A 15,310-nucleotide genomic window follows, 5' to 3' on the forward strand; every position below is an offset into this window, starting at 1 on the left:
AATAACATAAAAACATCAGGTGACTCTCACTGTTTGTTTGTAGGTCCACTAGTCCTTTTAATATCTGACAAAAATGAGTGAAAATAATCCCATCATAAAAATTAGCATACTTTTGTCACATTCATTGAAAGATAAACATGTGCTCTAGTTTTTATTTCCACTTACAAAACCTCGAGTGTACTGGTGCATTTGGGGTCCTCCACTTATGGCTTTACAGAAAGCATCCTGGATAAACTGAGGAGGGGAGAAGTCAGGAAATCCCTGTCCAAGGTTCACTGCTTTGTAGTCTGCTGCTAGCTGTGTAAACTCAACCCTGTTGGTGCAAAATAGGCCAGGAAATGCAATGATGTTACTAAAACTATCACAAGGAATCAAACATCATCCACTGTGACACTCATATTATGGTACCAGTGCTCCTGCAACCATATTGAAAAATATCTGCACAAGTTAATAGGTAAGATCATAATCCCTTACAATTATACATGCTTCAAAATAAATTACTTGATTGTTAAAAATGTGTACAATAGAAATCAATCTGAGAATCCTTCATTTCTTTCAGGATTCAGAGATAGTGGATATAGATAAGTCAGAGACAGTTGTCCAATGGTTCACAACAAACAGAAATTGAAAGCAAAAATCTGACTATTTCACTTTCCAAAATAACAGAAACATAAAATAAGGCCTGTACTGCAGCCAGTAACTCATTGTATCAAGTTGTTTTTTGATGCTCAACTTAGGAATCCATCAATGAGATGAATAACTGATATTTGGAACCTGAAATACATTGTGCTAAAAATTTAAGTCTGTGGTGTCAAAACTTAGAATAAACACACTTCAACACAAAAATTTTATTGGAATGTTTAATTAAAAGATAACATTTATCAGTGGTGTTTGTGGGCTGATGTGTAACCAGATAGTGCTGTGGATGGGACATTGGTCTACCCCAATCTCAAACATGAATTCTTTTGCAGGACAAAAGGAACATGTTTTTTTTTTGCATTTTTTTTTTGATGCAACCACTATCTTTAATGTTCACAGTGCAACATCAGAGTACTGTTTAAAGACAATGTACCATACAAACACCCTAAATGGCATAATAAAATCTAATGTTTTAATGCTTTCGTTGCACATTCTATGATGGAATTAGCTGCACAGTGAAGCGTGCATTTAATTATTTGAGAGCATTTAGCAGGTTTATTGAATGAACCTGGTCTGGGTTGTGTACCACCCCTGTGATCCACCAATCAGATGTTTATCAGCAGCAGCCGGTTGGGTCAGTAAATCCAAACAAGCACTGGTGAGTGACATCAAATTCTCTGACAGGCTCGACTCAGGACACTAACATCAGACAACAAGCAGCAGACATTCCTCTGAAGATCTGACTGAAAGCAGCTACCAACATAGCTCAAGACAAAGTCCACTCACCAGACGTTTTTATCTACACCGTCTGTTCTGCGTGCATGAAGTCGTCTGGACATGATTATCTAGAATTAAAGCACAATTTTGTGAATTTTTAGCCACTGTATAAACGTGTATGTTCTGTTCATTGCAGCTGTACTCACCTTGTGATTGTTTCTGAATGAACTCTGACGAATTACAATCAAACTAGCAGCCAGATTCTTGATTACTCCCATCAATGATAATCATCGCCTCGGACAGCACAGCCCAGACTTGAAGCCCTTACCGAATAACACGAAATAGAGAAGTGCTCTATTAGCGTTCCTTCTCATGTGACGCTCTCATTCAACTTTGCAGCAAATATTGGTACAGCGGTGAAACAGTCAACTTCTCGCACCTCCCCTTCAACCTCCTTGTGTTTTCATTTCCACTTCCTGTCTGGGCGGAGCGAGACAGAAACAGCGACACTGTCGGTTCAGACCGACAAACACATCCACCGTAAATCACACAACCAGCTCCGGGGACAACTACACTGTATTAAGTGATAAGAATGTAAATTTCGTGATTGTATTTAGAATAGTTAAACATTTTGGGAAATACGTATAAAGTGTTTTTTTTCCGGAGTTCTTACTATTACTGTTATTTAGGCGCCTCCGCCGCAGGTTGCCAGGCAACCTCAGTACAGGCTTTGATCACTGCGCCTTTCAAAAAAGTAGTTCCTAACAAAACCCTACATAAAACTAAATATTGTCGTTTTTACATGGTTTCTATACTGTTTTAGAAAAAAAAATAAAACGAGTTAATAACTGAGCAAACTTCTGGCAGGCGTTTTTGTTTTTTCAAACTTTCAGACGATGCAGGCTAGCTTTCTATTCTGACTGCTATGCTAATTTAGCTAACCAGCAGCTTTCTAGCTTCACATTTTAAGGAAGAGACATAAAATGTGGTATTAATCTTCTCATCTAACTCTTGCAAAGACATCCATTTAGCTTCTTGTCTAAAGTGTCAAGCTATTCCTTCCAAAGACACGTACCCATAGGGTTCATTTTTGGTAAAATAAGCAAACAAATCTGACAATAGATGTTGCCATGTATTTAATTGACCATGACACACATTATAATACACCTGGACAACAAGATGGTGGACATTTGAACCAATATTTGCACAGTTAACACACTTTCATATCAAGCCAGTGCAATATAAAGAGACTGATTTACTTATTGGACATGACATAAGTTATCTTTTTTTCCTCTAAACTGCAGCTTTTTTCAAGTCCTCAGGCAGCACTCTGCCCTTCTTTCTCGCCCTGTCTTTCTTCTTCTCCGTTTTGACTTGTTTGCGTTTCTGGAGGTTCTTCCGCCTCTTGTCCTGCCGTTGCTGCATCTTTTCTATGATGTTCTCGCTACGTTTGTTCCAGCGCTTCTTCCTCTGATCGTGCCTCTTCTCCTTCTTCTTCAGCGAGGCTCGCAGCATGTCCTCGTCGTCTTTGATTTTGATGCCCTCTGCTTTATAGAGCAGGTTGGTCCATTGGATCTTCTTTTCCAGTTCCCTGGCCTTTTCCTCGTCTTTCTCCCTCAGCTGTTCCACCTTTGCTTTGCGGGCCTCCACACGGCTGAGCAGCTGCTTGTAGTTTTTCCCCATCAGCGGCGTAACTTGACCCTTTACACTCTGCTTCTTGTTCTTCTTTTTCTGTATTTTATCTACATATCCCTCTTCCACTGTCTCCACCTTGTTGAACACAATAGCTGTCTCATTTCGCTTGCTGGAGGCAGGAGCTGGCTGTTGTTCCTGTTTTATCTCTGGAACCTGCTCCTGGCCATTTTTCTCTGCCAGTTTCTTCATGAGAAATTCTTTCCTCTTCCTCTTCTTGCGCTCCCGCTCGAGCTTTCGCTTTACACGTTTTGCCTGGACTGCCTCTGATAATGCATCCTTTGGGGGTCCCTTAAAAAAGATGAGTCAACGTGATTAGTTTCTAATGATAAGGGTAAGAATTTCCTGAGAACAACAGAAGTCAGTCTTCTTCATGTTGAATTTAACTGCACATACATAATTCAGACCTTTAGTGTCTGCGGTATCACATCTATGTTTTTACCAACAAAATTAAAATATAACAAATTCCTGAATTCATCACACAACCTTTTGTGGCGGTGGCCAGACAATTATTTAGCTTTGCATGTTCTGCTCACAGCTAAGACTTGATTTAACTCCATAAATGCATTATGTTGCACATGAAGTCTCATTCACTTAATCTGATCTTTCAGTCTGCACTTGTTTCCAATTCGCATCAGCATGAACATAAGAACATTCAAATGCAATATTTAAGTTGGCTCTGACTTGTTTTACAACTGATTTTCTGCACTTTTTAAATACTGCATACCTGGCCTCTGGACTCTTCAATCTTTTCATGTAGCCTCTTGCGCAGGACATCTACTGTGGAGAAGCTGGAGTCTACATTTCCTCCTTTGAGAAAAAAAAAAAAAAAAAAAAAAAAATGAGACCGTTGGACGCAAAGGAAATCCTGAATCAACACTATGACATTAGAGCTTTACTGAACTTCCATAAACCAACTGTACCTTGAGGCTTCTGTGTCCTAGCTCCATTTATGCTCTCAGTTTTAGGTCCATGTGGTTTTCCTGTAGCCAGACTTTTCTGTGCTGCTGGAGAGGGCTGAGCCTTCTTTTGGGGTTTGGGAGTCTTTTCATCAGTGCCCTTGTCTTTAAAATGTTTCTTTTTACATTTTTTCTTCTTCTTTGGTTCACCAGAATCACTTTTACCCTTGAAATGAACTACAAACAGACAAACACATGTTTTAATGATCACGTATATATTAAACAGATTATTCATAGCAGTCTATTCACTGCCTTGGCGTGTAGTTGTACATACAGGTATCAGACCAGGAACTTTATAAGGTTTACACAATACAAACTAACTGTAGAAAAATAGGTCAGTGTAGATCCTATGCTTTTCTGACACCATATGGAAAACCGCGCAATCATCTGCTTTTCACATGGTAGATTGTTGTGTTACTGGCTTTTAACTTAGGAGCTACAGCAATTAATCAACTAATCAATTTGTTGTTGACTATTACATTTATTACCAACTATCAGTTTGAGTTTGTTTTTATAAGAAACAAATAAATTTAAATTGACTAATTCCAGCTTGGGGCTGCACAGTGGCGTAGTGGTTAGCACTTTCGCCTTGCAGCAAGAAGGTCCCTGGTTCGCGTCCCGGCTTTCCCGGGATCTTTCTGCATGGAGTTTGCATGTTCTCCCTGTGCATGCGTGGGTTTTCTCCGGGTACTCCGGCTTCCTCCCACAGTCCAAAAATATGCTGAGGTTAATTGATTATTCTAAATTGCCCTTAGGTGTGAATGTGAGAGTGCTTGTTTGTCTCTGTATGTAGCCCTGCGACAGACTGGTGACCTGTCTAGGGTGTCCCCTGCCTTCACCTGAGTCAGCTGGGATAGGCTCCAGCCCCCCCCGCGACCCTAGTGAGGATTAAGCGGTGTATAGATAATGGATGGATGGATGGATAATTCCAGCTTCTTAAAATTTAAGATTTCCTGGCGTCTTTGCTCCCCTGTGACAGTAAACTGAATATCACTGGGTTGTGGATAAAACAAGACATTTAAGGAGATTGTTTTGGGCTTTGGCAAACAACGATGGACAGTTTTCATCATAAAATAATCTATTAATTGAGAAAATACCTGAGATATTAGCCCCTTTGAAATGTCATTACAGTTAGCAGACTAGGAACTAAACTTGTTTGGCAATACAAACTAATTTAAGGAAATTAAGTCACTGCAGATCTTATGATTTTGTTACCGCATTGCTAACCACCTGATCATCTCGTTTCCTCATTTTCTAAGAAACAAAATCCAGTTTCAGCTGACATAGTAGATGACTCTTCTCCTCAGTGACTGATGTAGTCAGCTGTAAACATTTTTGTATTTTTTAAGTGGTTGATGACAAGCATAACTAGGCCTTAATTTTGGAAGTGTTTCAGTCATTAGAAGTCTATTTACATTTTTGAAACTGGCAAGCTAAAAAAATCTTGTACAATATATTTTACTTTTCTGTTGTTTAAGGCTGCAATTAAAATCTACTTAGATTATCAATTTTCTTTTGACTCCTTTTACTCAGGGAAATTCTTTTTGAAGCTTTCAATCACAGGTTGCACACATGATTTTCTCCTCAGATATTGCTTCATTTAAATCTTTTTTTAAGGCCCTGGACCAGTAAAGCTACAATATTGCAATCCATCGAACTAAACAATTATTTGTCTACAAAATGTCAGATAAAGAAAAATGTTCCTCACAATTTTCCAAATATCTAATATGGATAGAAAACCAGAAGCACACAATGTTTATATTTTTAGCTAGAAACGTGTTTGAGACTTTTTCTAAATAGGCCCAAACGATTAATAAATTATGAATATATATATATATATATATATATATATATATATATATATATATATATATATATATATATATATATATATATACACACAATTATAAATAATGAACACTATCTGAAAAGGCTGCAGTGTAGCAGCTCTTTTGGTGAACTGCAGTAATAAACTGGAATTTTTATGGCATATACTGAGTTTTACACCTTTTTCTACAACAGCTAGCACATAAATCACAAGAGTACACATTATAGCTTCCAGCTACAGAGCAGAAAATTGTGTTGGAAGGAGTAATTTAGCAGAAATATTAAGCTAACATTACCAAACGGTCTCTTCTTTGGCTCCTGGTCTCGTTGAGAAAAGACTTTGCTTGCAAATTTCTGAATGTACGAGTCCTTAGAGGCGAGATCCATGTGGACAAATTAACCGCCTTTAACTCAGCTGAAACAGAGTGAAAACGGAGAAATTCACGGATAAAAAATGTCAACACATTTCTATACGCACGTGTGTAAATTTAACGGGGCGGAGCTTCACTAAACCGGAAGTAGTAACACTAAAATCTGTCCCCCTCCGAGCAGAAACATGTCAGTTATGTAGCTGTTATGTAGTTGGATGTTTCATCCATTTCTACCCGCTTTTTATCAGTGTTTTGAACTAGCATGGCTTCATTAAAATCACTGCTGGCTTACACCAGCAAGGTGCTTCTGACATTACAGAAACAGGTACGTTTTTTGTGTTATTTACTTAACGAACAAAATTCTGTCTGAATGTCACCTGAGTTCAGTTTGTTTTCTATCATTGCAGACTCATGTCATTTACATCAAGAGGACTCTGTTGCTGAGCAGACTTCCACTCTTCAAACGTACAGATGGTATGATAAACGATGTTCATGATGACATTTTCAGTTGCACTTCTTTAACTTCCACTATTTTAAAAAAGTAAACACTAACCAAGTCGGCAATGTCAACTAAAAGAAGAAATACAGGGGGACAATACAGGTGATTTAGACTGTTTGAATGGATTAACGAATACTTACAAACATATATATTTAGTTTTTTTGCTGTTTTGTTTGCAAAGGTACCAATAGTGTATTTAATGACGCTTAGATTCCATATAAAAAGATTTAGTACCAGAAAAAAGTTTCATCCCATACATGGTATTTAACTTGTTAGCACTATGAAGGCTGGCTGAAAACTGTCATTTAGTAGACTGATGTTTTGGGAAGCATCCCTGTTGTGTGTCTGAAATGTGAGTTACAATCACTCCCTATTTAAGATGTTTTCTTTTATACCAAACCATGGTAGATATCATTACATTTACATTCAGGTAAAAGTATCTGTCAGATCTAATGTTCTGTGGGTTTCCAAATTTTGCCTTTTTAAACAATTCCTTATAAAAAAAAATATTGATTATAAAAATACACCATGGTCTGATGCAGCAGCCTCTATCTATTGTCACTATGTGATCTTGAACAATGCCTTGCCCACAGCAAGTAATAGCCAGCTACCTAGACTAGAGAAATAAATGATGAAAATTTCAGTTTTAATTAAACATATAGTAAATATTAATCAACTAAGACATTTTAGTGAAGCATTGTGTTGGAGTTTGTCTTATTCAAATTTTGATTGTAATTTTCTTTTCAGTCATTCCCTATTTTATAGTGATACAAAGACAAATTGCTCACATTAGTACTGTATATTATCTGTTATAAATCCAGGAAGATCTTGCAAACAATTCTAGTTTGACAACATGCTAATGTCTGGGGTAACATCTACAGCTAATTCTTCAATCAAGTGTTTTACATGACTTAATCAATATAAAGTGAGATCCCATAAAGAATCCACTTTGCATTGTACATTTCCAGGCAGGTTCATCAACATCGGCCGACTGTCCAGCACCACAGCAGCAGAGAAAGGAGAAGATTCCTTCCTCAAATGGTTCCTGCTGCTCATCCCCGTCACCACCTTTGGCCTTGGAACATGGCAGGTACAGCACACTCAATTTTTGTCTCCACTTTTAAAATAAAGAATCCTGATGTGTCTTTGTTGTTGTTGGGTGGAATTTACCAGTGTTTTTTTGGTGTAGGTGAAAAGGCGGCAGTGGAAAATGGCACTGATTGATGACCTGATGAGACTCACCAATGCAGAGCCCATTCCTCTTCCTCTTGAGTAAGGAAATGGTCGACACACGTCAGGGTCAAACAACAGGTCGTATAGAGTCTGATTGTTGATAGCTGTGCACTGAAGTTATGTGAAGCTGCACAGATAATGACAAGTAATTTAATTTAATTAATCCAAAGATCCAGTAACATTTGCTAAGTATTAGGCCCACAATTATCAATATTTTATCAGTAATAATTCAGAAAAAGATACGCCACCTGTCTTAGTCGTGGCACAGCCTCTTAAAGAATCAAATTTTGGGACTTTTATTAACATTGTCAACATGTTTCTCTTAGAACTCTGTTGGGGTTATAGAGATGTACAATACACTAAAGCAGGGATGTCAAACATGTGGACCGTGGGCCAAAACCGGCCACCAGAGGGTCCAATCCAGTGTATAAAACTTACAGAGAAGACATTAACTGCAATTTGTAAAATTATACATTTAAAATAATTCCTAGACTATGACAAGTTGTTTTGATCATAAAGTAAAATACTATATGGTTCATTGCTCTTTTGTCATTTTGTGTCTCATTTTTGTAATATTTTGTTTCTGTGGGGTTTTTTGTCTGACTTGTACCGTTTGTCTCACTTTTTTGTCGTTTTGTTTCACGCTTTTGTTATTTTTTGTCGTTTGTGTAGTTTTTTCATTTTTTGTCTACTTTTTTTGTCTCTTATTTTGTTTTGTGTTGTCTCATTTTTTTGTTATTTTGTTTCACACTTTCGTTGTTTTTTTGGCTCATTTTTGTCATTTGTCCATTTTTTTTGTCGCTTTGTAACTTTTTTATTGAATTTTTTGTCTCATTTTTGTTTTGTTTCATGTCATTTGTCTCTATTTTGTCATTTTGTTTCTTGCTTTTGTCATTTTGTGTCTCATTTTTGTAATATTTTGTCTTGTTTTTGTCTTTTTTAAGGTAAAATACTATATCATTCAGTTCCAGATGCCTGTGACTAAATGTTTGTGCCTTTGTAGATCCACTGTGATATTTAAGTTGTAAAGCAAATGTGTAAATGATTAACTGAGGCATAATATTGTTGAAATTTAATTTATTTTTCTTAACAAAGTTCAGTTTGTTCATAATGTTTTGTAAAAGGATAGTTCCTTAAATGTGAATACTTTCAGAATGTACTTTTTTGCACTAAAACAAGTTGTGGTTATTTTTAGGTTGTTACGCTCTGCTTTTACTGATCCGGCCCACTTGAGATTAAATTGGGGCTGTATGTGGCCCCTGAACTAAAATGAGTTTGACACCCCTGCACTAAAGGTTTTAGAAAGATTTGGTATACAAATGTATGATGATGAAATAGGCTTCACTCTTGACAAACATCCAAAATAGCAATGAACACAAATGTAAAAAAAAATTCATATAGGACCAAATCCTGAAGTACACTGGAGCCATAAATATAAGGAAATAAGTCATTTATTTTTCTCTTTTGCATCCTCCAAGACTTAAATTAATATAAAAATCAAACAAGCCTCATTATTTGTTGTTTGTTCATCCCCCAGTGTCTATATGTATGTATGTATGTATGTATGTATGTATGTATGTATGTATGTATGCATGCATGCATGCATGCATGTATGCATGCATGCATGCATGCATGCATGTATGTATGTATGTATGTATGTATGTATGTATGTATGAATGCCAGGCTTCAGTGTGCATTTGCTTGTCATTTTTCTGCCTGTATCCTAGTCCTCATGAGCTGAACAGCCTGGAATACAGGAGGGTGAGAGTGCGTGGAATGTACGACCACTCTCAGGAGTTGTACATCCTGCCCCGCTCACCAGTCGACCCAGAGAAAGAGGCCAGAGAGGCAGGGACGCTGTCTTCAAGTGGAGAGACTGGCGCTAATGTCATCACTCCATTCCACTGCACTGACCTCGGGTAAGGAATCAGATAAAGCATCACAGCCTTTCCTGCACAACTCATCTTACATGTTGTTCCCCACTGATCTGTGCTGTTTGTGTCACTAAAGCATCACAATCCTGGTGAACAGAGGATATGTCCCAAGGCAGAAAATAAGACCAGAGACCAGGATGAAGGGGCAGGTTAGTATTTCAGATGAGATATCCAGTTTCACAAAGATAGTCTAGACTGAGCTGTAGTGTAGACCAGTCTCAGTGTTTCTTAGATTGATTTAATGCACATTACACAGAAACAAAGACTGACTCATTTCAAGCCACATAAGTTAAAAATTCTTAATGTACCCAGAATTAGAATTTGTTCTCTTTGTGAAACTGGTTCTTGCTCCCTTTTTATTATAGCAAATTTTCTGACAACGAGCTTTTGGCAGAGACATTTCAATAACTTGACAGTAGCACATTTACACTATTCATTAATGGCACTTTTCCATTAGCACCTACTCGGCTCGACTCTACTCGGTTTGTGAGGTCTTCCATTAGGATGTAGTACCTGGTATCAGGTCCTATTTTAGTACCTACTCGGCTGAGGTTCCAAGCGAGCTGAGTCGAGCCGATAATGTGACGCTTACAGAGTGCAGGCCACTGATTAGACAGAGAGTGGCGATACACGAGAGTGACTCCTTCATGAAAACCAAACCCGGCATTTAAAAAAAATAATGGAAACAGCAACGGTGCGCATTGCTCTTCATGGAACTTGGCAAAAATTGAATATGGAAACCAGACCTGTACCATGGGCGAATGAAGAGGTCGAGACTTTTCTGTCTTTGGTGGCGGACCAAAGAATACAGAGGGAGCTGGACGGTGCGACTCGCAATGAGAAAGTTTGTCAGGCGGTATCTTAGCAGATGGCCGCCCACAGATACAGAAGGACAACAAAGCAGTGTCAGGAGAAGCTGAAAAAGCTCAAAAGTGTATTTTGTGCTTGCTGTTTCTTACGTTTGCCGCCATGCTATGAAGACTCCACCCGCGATGAGGTGGTACTCAATTGTAATGGAAAACTACCTGAGTTGAGTCGAGCCAAGTAGGTGCGAATGGAAAAGCGCCATTAGTGCCGAGTTATACTGATGTGAACAACTGCAGTCAAAGCTCCTCAGCTACTCTGAGCCTATTCAGGTTAAGGAATTGAGCGTAATACTGCCTTTCTGCAGGTGGAGGGTGAGGTGGAAGTGGTGGGAGTCGTCAGGTTGACAGAGGTTCGTAAACCTTTCGTACCGAACAATGACGTTGAGAGAAACCGCTGGCATTACCGTGACCTGGATGCCATGTCCCAGGTCACTGGAGCTGTGCCCATCTTCATCGACGCCGACTATGGTAAGAGCTCATTAGCGACAGACTAAACGATGCTCTCTGATTATAATCACATCAGTAGTAATAATCCTACAGGTGTGCAGAATACACCAATAGCAATTTGATATATTGAGTGTTGTTCCATGCAGGGAGCACCATTCCTGGTGGACCAGTAGGTGGACAGACCAGAATCACACTGAGGAATGAACACATGCAGTATATAATAACATGGTAAGTTCGTTAAAGATCAATTAGTACTTATGTTGATCTCTTACTTTGTTCTCTTCGTATTTACTCAATTGTCAATCATTTTCAGTAATTCTTACTTTTTTTCCTTAGGTACGGCTTGTGTGCAGCTACTTCCTACATGTGGTATGCAAAGTTCATCAAAAAGATTAAATTGTGATGATTTAAAGCTGTGAAATTGTTGCACATGAATATTTGGAAGTATTGCAACGCAGTTATTCATATGTAATCATGTGTAATTCATTTGAAGTGTATCAGATCCAGCCGACTCCATGTTTCACTGATGTGTATTTAAATAGCTTCTCTGAACACTTGAGAATAAATTAATGTACCTTTCATTCTTGTTTACATTTTACCAACATATTGTATTAACTGATGGGATCTCTGAAGCTAAATTAACACAAAAGTAGATAGTTTTACTCAGACACTATTTTACAGTTCAGGAGACCTGATTTGTATGCAATTTCCAACTTAGCTGCTAAAATGATACAAAGCATTGGCTGTTTGCATTGTTCTTTAGACAATTTATACATGAGTCCTAAATTAGTTTTCTGCAAGGTGTGAAGGTATTTCTTCCCTATAGATTTTTAACCCTCCCTGAATTCTCTCCATGCAGACTTCTTGTGATCCATCAAATCATCTTCTGCCTTTAGAAAATTTGGCAAAATATTCCCACAACCAACCCACTTTTGATTTAGACAATTTACATGTTAATATCACCATTTTCTCACTTTAGCCTGATCAATTACATTGAAATTAATGTCCAGGTACTACTGGTAAAATGTGGATAAAGTAAAAATCTCACATCCAGGAGGTAAAATAACACTTCAGTTCAGTCTCTCCATACACAAATGCAGAACAAATGAATTAGAATAAACAGAACCAGCTGCTGCACTCTACATTTCCATCCTTGGCTGTATTGAATAAATAATTTACAGTTGCAAATTGGTTCCAAAATGCCATATATTCAGTTTAAGTAACAATAAAAACAGAGTCTCTCCTATTAGGGCATAATTTTTTTATTCCAAACAATTTAACCAAGCTTGGTTGCCAGTTCCTTGGCCTTTGCCTTCTCCAGCTTAGAGATGCGGGCTGTGGATTTGGGACCCATGATGCCACCTCCCCAGTGACGACGGATCTAGAAAACAAGTTGGCAGAGTTTAAAAATGGGCAATTTGTTGTGATATAAATAAGTGCTTTTGTAAAAATGTAGAGATGAACACCATTAACTTTAATACTTACCTCCTCGTATCTGTCATTGTAGTTGGTCTTGATGGCTTCCACAAGCTTGGCAAGTGCACCTTTATCCTCACTGGAGAGACAAAAAAAAAACAAGGCCAGTCAATGCAGTATCAACTTTATGGAGATAAAGCTGCTAATTATTTTAAGACGCTTCAATGAAAGATCCTTCAGCACTAAATGTCTTGTGTCTGACAATTCAAGTAAATGTCCCATCAGGTCTAGTTCATATAAATAAAAGACAGTTTCACAATTAAATGGGAACCACTGCTGCAGAATAGTCACTGTTAAACACTGATCTTCAAAACAGGATCATGTATAAGAACTTTGAGATGGGAACTGAAGTTAAGAAGTTTCTACACTTTAGACTAAGTTTCCATTTCTATATTAGTCAGTCACGAAGGACTGTGTTCAAAGTTACACTTGGAAAAAATTAATTTATATTTTAAGTGCATACTTACGGGTTAATCTGTGTGAAGGCTACTGAAGTGCACGTTTTTCTGTGCACCAGTCTGCCCAGCCTAGCCTTGCCCTTGACGATGCAGTATGGGACGCCCATCTTGCGGCACAGAGCAGGCAGGAATACGACGAGCTAAAAAAGTAGCAGAACCACAGGGGAAAATGTAAGTATTTCAGGAACACATTTTTACCTGTAGGTAATAAAATAATGTTAAATGTATCCAAGAAATGCAATGCCCACACTGAGTCACTGTCAAAACTTGTTTTTGCTTTGCGGTCTCGGCTCAGGGTTAAAAAGCTCGTATGGTTTGATCCACACAGAGGATTCAGGTGAAGAAATTCAGACATCATTGCCAGTGACCACTTTCTAAACTGAACAAACCTAATAAGCAGCCAGAACATTGTACACATCTTACCTCAATTGGATCCACATCGTGGGCAATGATGACCAGCTGGGCCTTCTTGCTCTCCACCAGAGAGGTGACAGTGTTCACACCTGTAGAAAAGTTTAAAATTTAAGCGACTTCTGATCTGCTACCACACAACCCAGAAAACAAAGTTTCATATTTTGGCCAATGCTCAGGGTTAAAAAGCTCGATAAACATCAAGGCAAGTTTCAGGTGAAGAAATTCAAGTCATCACTGCATTCAGGCCACAAGATCATAATGAGTCTGTCAAGAAATTAACTCCAATATAAACAGTGTGTTCACCAGCACAAACTGACTAAACCAGCTTCATAGAGGATAAATCAACAGTCTCAAGAGCACTTCAGGTTAAACACCATGATGGAGATAAGCTGCTGAATAATCAAGGGTGCCACATTGAAATGCAGTCATGGTGAACTTTAATACAGCTCTTCTGATACAAGCCTTTAGTTCCTCTTACCTGCACGGAGGACAGGGGGCCTCTTGGTTGGGGCATCTCCCTTTCCAGCTGCCTTCTGCTCAGCGCGAGCCAGCAGCCTCTGCTTCTTCTCCTGCTTGGTCTCTGGCCTGTACTTGTGGGCCAGCTTGAACAGCTGTGTGGCTGAGGAGGAACACAGCATATTAAAAACTCTGCCAACTAACTGTGTTTATGATAAAGCAACACACATTTCAGGCATTTCAAGCAAATGCATCAGTGATCTTGGTGGAAATGGTCAGCAGAACTGATCAGATAGCAAATATTCTTTCACATCATTTGCAAATTAGTAATATTAATACTCATGCTTTCTTTTTCAGGTTACTATACCAGAACAAACAACTCTTTAGGTGCAACCAATGTTACCAAAAGTGTCTTACCGGTCTGGCGGTCCAGAGCCTGGGTGAACTGGTTGATTGCAGGGGGAACCTTCAGGCGCTTGTAGAGGATGGAGCGCTGCCTCTGCAGGCGAATGTAACGAGGCCATTTCACAAAGCGTGTCAAATCACGCTTAGGCTGAATATCCTGGCCTGCGGTTAACAAAAACAAATGTTCAGTACCTCACATCACACACAGAGTCTTCCTTTAATAATCAACTGTGCATCAGCGATCTTGGTGGGAAATTGTCATCAGTGGTCTTAAGATAGCAAATATTCTTTTACATCATCTGCACTATTACAGTCTCAAGCTCTCCCAAATTCCCGCATGCAGCTACTCACCGATGCCAAAGTTCTTTGGCCTCTTCTCAAACAGGGGATTCACGACTTTCTTGGCCTCATGTTTCTTGGCCACAGAAGGGGCAGGTGCCACCTTCTTCCCCTTAGCCTTCTTTCCCTTAGGCTGTAAAAGAAAACGACATTATTAGCATAATTTTGATTTGGCATGAAAACTCATGTCTAATACTCAGATTTTCTAGCATGGCCTTTAACTGTGCCCACTACCTAAACTATTTCCACTGTAATCAACAAAGTAGCCTGAAGACTAGTTAATAAGTCACTTTTGTAAAAGCAAATACTGAGTAAAGCTCATGAGCATCTCAGCGTAGTTAGTCAAAATCCCATGCTGATAGTGCTGTAGGAGGTATGCCATACAACCAGAGCTAAAACCGATGCAACCGGTTTGGCTGCCAATATTCAAGACGTTAATTGAACAAAAAGCATTTTCATATTGAATTATTACTACATAGTCAACAAATGCAGCTTAGAGTTTAGCTGTAGCTTTAAAATGTAACGTTACCCTGTGTAGCAGCTAATGCTGAGGCCCATTCACTAACGGCTAACACTAG

At 38.6% G+C, this 15,310-nt stretch overlaps 4 protein-coding genes and 4 non-coding genes across 8 annotated transcripts in view; 1 reads left to right on the forward strand and 7 right to left on the reverse strand.

The window, feature by feature from the left end:
• Positions 1-2,068, reverse strand: part of kyat1 (kynurenine aminotransferase 1) — a 6,887-nt gene extending 4,819 nt beyond the window's left edge. Inside the window, exons 1-3 of the mRNA XM_023263433.3 lie at positions 1,563-2,068; positions 1,426-1,484; positions 166-313 (exon numbers count right to left, since the gene is read on the reverse strand). Of these exons, the coding sequence (XP_023119201.2) occupies positions 166-313; positions 1,426-1,484; positions 1,563-1,634 (279 nt within the window). The 5' untranslated portion in view covers positions 1,635-2,068. The remainder of the gene's footprint in view (positions 1-165; positions 314-1,425; positions 1,485-1,562) is intronic.
• The window catches only part of rpl7a (ribosomal protein L7a), a gene marked incomplete at its 5' end in the record, with an annotated part of 47,175 nt that extends 32,292 nt beyond the window's left edge, over positions 1-14,883 (reverse strand). Inside the window, 7 exons of the mRNA XM_035945032.2 lie at positions 12,442-12,565; positions 12,670-12,739; positions 13,128-13,258; positions 13,542-13,621; positions 14,011-14,151; positions 14,406-14,555; positions 14,745-14,883. Coding sequence (XP_035800925.2) covers positions 12,461-12,565; positions 12,670-12,739; positions 13,128-13,258; positions 13,542-13,621; positions 14,011-14,151; positions 14,406-14,555; positions 14,745-14,883 — 816 coding nt within the window. The remainder of the gene's footprint in view (positions 1-12,441; positions 12,566-12,669; positions 12,740-13,127; positions 13,259-13,541; positions 13,622-14,010; positions 14,152-14,405; positions 14,556-14,744) is intronic.
• Positions 2,478-6,344, reverse strand: surf6 (surfeit 6). Its single transcript, XM_023263442.3, has 4 exons — positions 6,131-6,344; positions 3,972-4,184; positions 3,776-3,858; positions 2,478-3,339 (listed from the first exon to the last, which is right to left on the reverse strand). The coding sequence occupies exons 1-4, from the start codon at positions 6,219-6,221 to the stop codon at positions 2,650-2,652; spliced, it is 1,077 nt and encodes a 358-aa protein (XP_023119210.2). The 5' UTR covers positions 6,222-6,344; the 3' UTR covers positions 2,478-2,649.
• Positions 6,361-11,765, forward strand: LOC111564088 (surfeit locus protein 1). The gene is made up of 9 exons (XM_023263443.3): positions 6,361-6,530; positions 6,613-6,679; positions 7,673-7,794; positions 7,894-7,976; positions 9,665-9,856; positions 9,948-10,020; positions 11,043-11,205; positions 11,331-11,412; positions 11,521-11,765. The coding sequence occupies exons 1-9, from the start codon at positions 6,468-6,470 to the stop codon at positions 11,585-11,587; spliced, it is 912 nt and encodes a 303-aa protein (XP_023119211.2). The 5' UTR covers positions 6,361-6,467; the 3' UTR covers positions 11,588-11,765.
• LOC111564101 (small nucleolar RNA SNORD36) lies at positions 13,405-13,481 on the reverse strand. The gene has a single exon (XR_002745750.1). It is a non-coding gene; the product is annotated as a small nucleolar RNA SNORD36 (small nucleolar RNA).
• LOC111564102 (small nucleolar RNA SNORD36) lies at positions 13,700-13,772 on the reverse strand. The gene has a single exon (XR_002745751.1). It is a non-coding gene; the product is annotated as a small nucleolar RNA SNORD36 (small nucleolar RNA).
• Positions 14,238-14,309, reverse strand: LOC111564104 (small nucleolar RNA SNORD24). Its single transcript, XR_002745753.1, has one exon. It is a non-coding gene; the product is annotated as a small nucleolar RNA SNORD24 (small nucleolar RNA).
• On the reverse strand, positions 14,625-14,697 carry LOC111564103 (small nucleolar RNA SNORD24). Its single transcript, XR_002745752.1, has one exon. It is a non-coding gene; the product is annotated as a small nucleolar RNA SNORD24 (small nucleolar RNA).
• Positions 14,884-15,310: the final 427 nt, after the last annotated feature.

Source organism: Amphiprion ocellaris, chromosome 17, assembly GCF_022539595.1.
Source record: "Amphiprion ocellaris isolate individual 3 ecotype Okinawa chromosome 17, ASM2253959v1, whole genome shotgun sequence".
Classification (NCBI taxonomy): domain Eukaryota; kingdom Metazoa; phylum Chordata; class Actinopteri; family Pomacentridae; genus Amphiprion; species Amphiprion ocellaris.

Coding starts and splice junctions, on each gene's coding strand:
- surf6 (XM_023263442.3), bottom strand. CDS start 6,221: ATGGATCTCGCCTCTAAGGACTCGTACATTCAGAAATTTGCAAGCAAA. Junction 3,859..3,971: donor TAGGACACAGAAGCCTCAAG/GTACAGTTGGTT, acceptor TTTTTCTCAAAG/GAGGAAATGTAGACTCCAGC. Junction 3,340..3,775: donor TTGAAGAGTCCAGAGGCCAG/GTATGCAGTATT, acceptor ATCTTTTTTAAG/GGACCCCCAAAGGATGCATT.
- LOC111564088 (XM_023263443.3), top strand. CDS start 6,468: ATGGCTTCATTAAAATCACTGCTGGCTTACACCAGCAAGGTGCTTCTG. Junction 11,206..11,330: donor CTTCATCGACGCCGACTATG/GTAAGAGCTCAT, acceptor TGTTCCATGCAG/GGAGCACCATTCCTGGTGGA. Junction 11,413..11,520: donor ATGCAGTATATAATAACATG/GTAAGTTCGTTA, acceptor TTTTTTCCTTAG/GTACGGCTTGTGTGCAGCTA.